Below are 7,551 nucleotides of genomic sequence, written 5' to 3' on the forward strand. Positions count from 1 at the left end.
TGATCAAACACACCTAGCTGTGAGTTTCTAGTGATCCTGAAGACACTGATTAGCTTGCTCAGGTGTGTTTGATCAGGGTTGGAGCTAAACTGTGCAGGACAGTGGCCCTCCAGGACCGAGTTTGAGAAACCCTGCTCTACAGTCACACCTTTTTCAGTAAGGGACAACACAATATTGTAAATCGATATTTACAGGGCATTTTTTACCTTTACAAATACCTTTAATAAAATAATGCTTTAAATAAAGAAATGCTAAATTAGAGAAATATGCAATGATTGTGAAAAACTAAGTGATGCTTTTAAATATTAAATTAAATCCGCCAGTAGGTGGCAGTAAGTCACTGTCTTTATGAGTGAGTCATCGATTCATTCATTCAGTCACGAAGTGGCTGTAAATAATTATGAATGAATCATTGACGCTCATGATTTTGTTCAAATTCGCTCACAAACACTGCTGTGGCTTTCGTTGGAGCTATTGTTTTGTTGCAAAAAATACGGACAATACCGTGTTTAAAATGAACATCACTTAATCTTTCACTTAAAAGACTCACCACAGATTCCATTAAACTCTCTGTAACTCGTCACGGTGTTCATAGCAGAGATCTAATACAGCTACAAAATGATCTCAATTTGTATTGCCTCCTTTTTTGTATCTTTGTTAACTCGTCTTTTTTTTTTTTTGACTCTGGATCACGTGAGCTGCAGGTCCACAACTTGGAGATCAAAGAAGGTGGTAGGAGTTTCAAGAGTTTGGGGTTGGTATGATAAAAAATATATATATATTTTTTAAATAAGTGTTTTATGCTCACCAAAGCTGCATTTATTTTATGGAGAGAAAAAACAAGTTGTAATACTATTTTACAACATTAAAATATATTACAATAGAAAAGTTTATTTAAAATGCGATTTCTGTGGTGGTAAAACAAATTTTCAGCATCATTACCCCAGTCTTCAGTGTCACATGATCCTTCAAAAAAAAAAAAAAAAAAAAAAAGTCATTCTAATAATTGTTTTGTTGTTTAAGCAACATTTTTATTATTATTAATGTTGAAGACTTGTATCTATAAATAAATGTCTTCAACATTAAAGAGAAATGTTGCTTAAACAACAAATCAGCAAACACACACTGTGTATGTGATGTATACATTTAATCGTATTCAGGTATGAACCTTTGCATTAGGTAGAAATTGTGATTTCTATAAAACAATTTCTAAAATTCCTTGAACAATTCTTAAATCATGAATAACTGTAAAACTTAACAGGTAAAAGTTAAATTAATGTGGGAACCCTGGAATTGTAAACAGGATAGAACAGGGAACAAAGACAAAAAGCAAGTCATCATGGGCCAAACTTTATTTTCAGATATTCTCATCCATGTTTTGCCCTGTGACATCTATGTGTAACAAGAACTGATCCTTAAATAAAACATGTGTTCCAAGAACAAGTCAACAAACATTCAAATCAATCGGTTAACAAAGGTGAGGGGAGGTGGAGAGAGAAGAATGTGTGAAGTGAGGTTGAAATGCAGTCTACTTTTGGGCAGGCATAAGGTCATCAATGGACTGGCCTTTCTCCAGCCGTTTCTCCATCTCGATCATCAGCTTGACTCCATCCACCACCATCTGCACCAGCTCCACCTCAGAGAAGCCCAGGCGGTCAGCGTTGGAGATGTCAAAAATACCACCCACAGCTGCAGTGTCCACACCACCTAATGAACAGAGGCACCACTTTATTATTGCCATCAGTTTACATGATGCATCTCTGTTCTCCATGCCCGGTAGTAATAGTAATGTGCAGTTAAATGTTCTCCAGCTGAAATCAGTTCTTACCTGTTCCACGTTTCTGCAGCCTCAGTCTCTTAAGGACCTCTTCAAACTGGCGGTACTTGCTGAGATTAGGCAGTTTGACATGCACTCCTGCACGCAGGCCTGTGCCGAGGTTGGATGGGCAGGTGAGGACGTAGCCAAGGTGTTCATTCCACATGAACGAGTGACCCTTGTTTTTGAACAAATCCTCAATCTGAAAGAACAATCAGTTAAGAGTTTTTGCAGCTCTCTTCAAGCCATTATTTTTCTAAAGTGTCTTGTGTACACCAGAAATTATTTACAAGATAAAGCACATTTATGAGGAAGAAGTTTCAGGATATTCAAAATATCTGTAATAACTGTGTTTCAATACAAGATGCTAAATACAGTTTTATTTAAACTGACAAGATGGTCTCCACAAGGGGTCTTAAAGCGGTTTCAAAAGAATGTTTTGGCAATACAAATAATTTGCAACTTGTATTTAGTAAAATACAAACAAAAAGGATAGTTTTAATAATCTATCTATAAATTACTGGAACGTCTGTCTGTGTGTGTTATTCGCATATCTCCCGAACCGTTATTCTGATGGATTTCAAACTTGACAGTTGACAGGTGTTTTGCTACGGGCACGAGTAAGTGCTGTGCCAAGTTTGACGTCTGTTGCGGTCCGCTGATGTGGATTCATAGTGTGAATGGGCCTCTAGAGATTGCGAACTAAAACTGCATCAATCAGCTATGAGCAGTCAGATACTTTCTTTAAACTGCCTTCTCAAACTTTAGTGGCAGCAGCTGTTTTTCCTGCCTTGTAAATGTTTCAGTTTATTATATTTAATATAACGATCTCTCAATTTTCAGTAAGTGAATCAAATTCATGTTTTGTGATTGGCCGTTCGCTGCAGATGTCACATTCATGTGGATGTGCTCCAGAGTGAATTAGTCAGCGAGTTAACAAATCAGTCAAACCCTAAGTGTTGTGAACACGCTGAACCTGATCTACACCGGGTTGAATTTGTTTGGTTTTGTCAACTCTAAACCTATTCTGAAACTCAGTTTGTTCAACTAGCAACAGGACAACAGTTGCAATCACTTTCAGAACGAGTTTTTCCAGCTGATGAATGATAAAAACATTGACAGCCAATCAGAATCCACCCAGCTTTAAGGAGCTCATGCAGCACGCTTATAATAAACGTTATTGTGCGTTGGGGTGGGCACTGATATAGTGATCTTTCTTGGTGTGAACGGGCCTTTAGGATTACAGGGATGTAATACCTTAGTGAGACCTGTGCAGAAACGGTTGAAGACCTCTTTCATGTTGCCACCTTTCTGCATGGAGATGACACGTAGGTGATCCTCCTCATTCACCCACACAAGGAATGTCTTGGTATCATTGTGCCTGGAAACAAGGAGAAAATTAGTGAGGGAATGTCTTCTAAGTCCAGCACAGAAATGGAATGGTTAAGCCAGAATGAAATGCTTTCCCAGTAAAGAACGATTGCCAGAGTATGGTGTCTGATATATAAACAGATTTCTGTAAAGGAACAAATAAATATAAAAACTGGATACAAATTGTATCCGATAAAAATAATAATCATATTTTTATAAAACTGAAATAGGACAATCTAGAACACTAACCAGATGCCCCTGGCGTCGGGCCAATCACGAGCCATCCCTGAGGCCAGCAGCAGGGGAGACACAGGCTTGTCGAACAGGAAATGGTCATCGATGAGCTGCTGCTGCTCGGCATCTGTCATGTTCTTCAGAGCGTAGTATTTCCCTTTGAGATCCCCAGACAGGACCCCCAGAGCTACAGCAGACAGATCAACAAATCAGTTATTAATTCCTTTATCTTTTTTTTTTAAATAAATTATTTCTTAAACAAACATCCTAGACTACAGATAAAAAAAATTCTATGTAAGGAGTGTTTAGGCTCGTTCAACTTGAACCGACGCTGCACAGACCAATCGGTTTATGACATCAAAGTACAGCAAGAGCGATTCAAAAGCATAAGGAGCCGTCTGCTCTCTAATTGCTCTCGCAGTACTTTGATGCCATAAATCAATCGGTCTGTGCAGCGCCGGTTCAAGTCGAACAAGCCTTTTATGTTGGTCCTATCACACATGATGATACTAATCACCACTAGAGGGAGTCACATGACCAAGTTTCAGTAAGTGCTGAATGCTAATGCGCAATGCTATGCCCTAAAAGAATGTACTTTGTCTGTGAAGTAAAAAGTAAAAGTAAACACCTTGAGTGTTTAGCAGGAGAAAACAGAAGTTTTGGGACATACTACCACATAACTGCATCTTTATCAGACCAGGTTGTAGCAGTTACATGCATCCTGTCACAGTAAACTCGTCTGTCAATCATCTTGTCACAGTTACCATTCTCATATACACACACTCTACATTTCAATTCATTTGATTTATGCTACTCAATTCTTCCTACCAGACTGGAGAGAAAAGAGGCATTACATTGATCTGCCAGTTATGGGTCTTTCATGCAGAAAGATCTCATTTTTTTTGCATAATGATGCAATTGGCAAATCTAAAAAATAAAAAGTTCACTGTTTTTCATCAGGTTAGATAATGATTATTAAAAATCACTCAAACCCCTTTATATATCTGTCTTGCACTTTAACCTTAAGTGTTAAACTAAAAAACATGGTGAATGTTGCAGTGATATTTTAGTATACTATTTAGATTCTATTATAGTTTTTATTCATATTTTAAATGAGTTTTCATTTTTATTTTAAAGTTTTAGTAATTTTGTTGTGCATCATAGTAGTTTGAGTTAATTTTTTATTTTATTTTTGTGGTTTTCGTTTTAGTTAACTAAAATAATCCTGGTATGTAGTTGAACCAAACCGAATCCTCCTCCAAAGCACAATGGGTTGTAGGCAATATTAGCTGTTAAAGTGTGCATGGACTTGTAATTTCTACAAATAGTAGACCATCCAAATTGAGATGCAGCAGATCTTTTTTGTCAGGTTTCGAATAAACCGATGTGGTGCTGCAGTGATGTACCTTCCACAGAGAGCTTCTCAACGGCTCTTCTCTCTCCACGACTGCAGTGGGGCGGCAGACAGAATCCGCGGATGCTCCTGCCTGTTCTGACGCGAGAGCTCAGCACGTAATTGGAGTCCAGGTCATCACCACCCTGCAGGAACAAAAAAAGTTTTAGTCATTTGAATAAGCAATATCACTGTATCAGTGATTAAGTACAACAACAAAAAACTCATCAGAAGGTTGTATTTTGAAAATGTCTCAGTGGTAATGTCTGTACAATGAAAGTGAGTGGGGTCTAATGTCGTTTTGGACAAAAACATTCTTAAAACACCTTTTGTTGTGTGTGTGTTTGAAATAACATGAGGGTGAGTAAATGACTGAATCATTTCTGGGTGATCTATCACTTCATCTTCATACCTTGAGGTTACTGGGGTTGAGGTCAGTCTTGTGTTTGTCTGTAGGCTTGTATCCTCCATGTCTGTCCTGAATAATAGGGTCCAGTAGGTCCTTGAACACCTCATAGGTCTCCTCATCCCCAGCCACACAACCCACAGTCATAATGAAGGGGTGGCCTGAGATGGGGAAAAAGGTTCATGTACACAAATTAGGAACCATGCACCTTAGAGGCTGGCACTTCTAACTAAAAACATCCATTCTTAACATCAAGTGCTTTCTCTTAAGACTATCTTAAAAATGTCTACATGATCTACATCCTCAGCTGGCTGTTGCTTGATGACCAGCAACACATGACAACATGGGGTAAAAAAAAAAAAAAAAAGAAACTACACTTTGCTGCCAAAGGATGAAGTCACCTGTTGGGTTCTGAATAGGTTTAGCACCATTTGTCTCAACAAATACTGAGCATTCTTTCCTTTCGGAAAAGTGTTCATAACCTGTTTTAGGCCAATTGTATTTTATTATCCATGCCAGGCAGGTTGGTCTTATCTATACAGGAAACCATTGTATTCGATGCCCTCTGCACTGAAACACGTGTCAGCAAGGTCACTGTTTAACACACAACTATATTAACACTTCTTTCTGATTGGAGTGTAATGTTGTTCTAAAAATATAACATGTTCTAAAAGTGCACGAGAGGTGGTCTTTAGAGGACTTTGAGTTGCTTCGGGACTTTACCTGGGTTGTCTATCCCGGTCTGGATTACATCATCCAGTGTAAACCCGCTGGGTGTCTGTTTGGAGCGCAACTTCTCATAAAGCACCGGTGTGAGGACCTTGGCCATATGGTTGTTGTGCTTGCTGAGGTCGGGGTATTCCTGCTCACAGGTGTTCTTCATCTTCAACTGGTTGTGACTGTTCCCGAAAGGCATGGCTGCTGTTTTCTGAGCGCGGTGGGATTGGGATGGAAAATAACTGTGGTTACACTGAATGTGAAATAAAGCCAAGAGGCATCCTTGGCTTTTCATGGACAAATATGCATACAGTTGAAGTAGTATCTATACAAGATGGAAACTGTTTTTGAGACTAACTACTTTGATGCACGTGATTAGCGTTACATTAGTAAAAGTGTCAAATGAGAAGTCTGACCAACATATGCTATGGTTCAACACAGAAATACTCATATAGGGTAGAGACGTTGTGCTAAAATAATGAATAATTTGTACATATATTCACAAAAAATACTGTACAAATTTGTAACAATTAAAAAATACTGTAAAATGTTGCAAATTGCAATACTCAACGTCTCAACTGAATCCATAGCGTGACGAATGACTCTTATGAACCGATTCTTTTTTTTAGTGAATCAAACGCGGCCAGTGAAGTACGATGCCCGAATGAACTCATATGTGCCGATTCTTTTTAGTGAATCAAGGGCGAAACACTCGGACCGGTTACAGATTTAATCTGGCATATAAATAAACCGAAATTTTATTTTGTCATGTCCGACTGGACTAATGTTAATACAAATTATTAAAACGTCTATTTACCTGTAAAATGGCAATTTAAATAATTGTACATAATTAATTTCTGATTTGTTAAATTATGTATCTTTTAAAAACATAAGCTCGTCAGATCAGATGATTCGGGTCTACATCTAGTCATCGTTGCGTTGTAAACTAAAATGCACAAACTTTCATGCAGAAGTACAATCGATGCGATCGATGACTTAAAACTGGGCGTCCACTGGACAGCAACACTTCAACGAAAGAGAGAAAGGTTGAGCTGTCATTGTGGACGATTTCATCCACAAGAAGGCTAGAAATGTTCAGAAAATGCATGATAGAAGACCTCAACGATGCATTAAAAAGCAAGTCTTTCTGATTAAAAGGCTTATCCAGAACCTTTTAAATCACAGTTTATGGAGTTGTTGCAATACTTTTTCCAAATACAATTTAAATTGCGATTTAGCTTAAGCTCCTACATTAACAAGAGACGAAAACTTCTTAATGAACACTCTTACCGTGGGTTGTGGATTACTAGAGCTAGGGGAAGACTGAGCTGAGACAAAGATCCCTATTTTTACGGTTGGAGTTTGATCTCTGCGTGGCGTCCGTCTGTTCTCCAGCACCAGATAATGATGGACCGTTTGTTTTATAGTACATGCAAAGCCGCTCCTATTGGCTGCTATTTGCAGTCCATTCATCTCATTGGAAGAATCTGACACTGGACTAGTTTTACTGCTCTCAACAAATATGTAATATATAAGATGTGCAAAAATGTAATGTAATGTTAAGTTATATCATAGTCGGTTGATTCCCAGGACATGGAAAGTGTTTGATTTTGC

At 38.2% G+C, this 7,551-nt stretch overlaps 1 protein-coding gene across 1 annotated transcript; it reads right to left on the reverse strand.

Moving 5' to 3' along the window:
- Positions 1 to 1,334: 1,334 nt before the first annotated feature.
- On the reverse strand, positions 1,335 to 7,337 carry LOC311280062 (creatine kinase B-type-like). The gene is made up of 8 exons (XM_084391951.1): positions 7,228 to 7,337; positions 5,944 to 6,148; positions 5,227 to 5,381; positions 4,828 to 4,960; positions 3,437 to 3,608; positions 3,074 to 3,197; positions 1,829 to 2,018; positions 1,335 to 1,707 (listed from the first exon to the last, which is right to left on the reverse strand). Exons 2-8 carry the CDS (start codon positions 6,134 to 6,136, stop codon positions 1,529 to 1,531), a joined length of 1,146 nt encoding a protein of 381 aa, XP_084248077.1. The 5' UTR covers positions 6,137 to 6,148; positions 7,228 to 7,337; the 3' UTR covers positions 1,335 to 1,528.
- Positions 7,338 to 7,551: the final 214 nt, after the last annotated feature.

This window comes from Rutilus rutilus (genome assembly GCF_951802725.1).
Source record: "Rutilus rutilus genome assembly, chromosome: 20".
In the NCBI taxonomy this organism is placed as follows: Eukaryota; Metazoa; Chordata; class Actinopteri; order Cypriniformes; family Leuciscidae; genus Rutilus; species Rutilus rutilus.

Bases quoted from the DNA above. Each gene is read 5' to 3' on its own strand.
- LOC311280062 (XM_084391951.1), bottom strand. From the start codon at position 6,136: ATGCCTTTCGGGAACAGTCACAACCAGTTGAAGATGAAGAACACCTGT. The intron at 3,609-4,827 runs GTACATCACTGC...TGTCTGCTGTAG, and splicing joins TGAGAAGCTCTCTGTGGAAG to CTCTGGGGGTCCTGTCTGGG. The intron at 3,198-3,436 runs GTTAGTGTTCTA...CCTTGTTTCCAG, and splicing joins CCCGACGCCAGGGGCATCTG to GCACAATGATACCAAGACAT.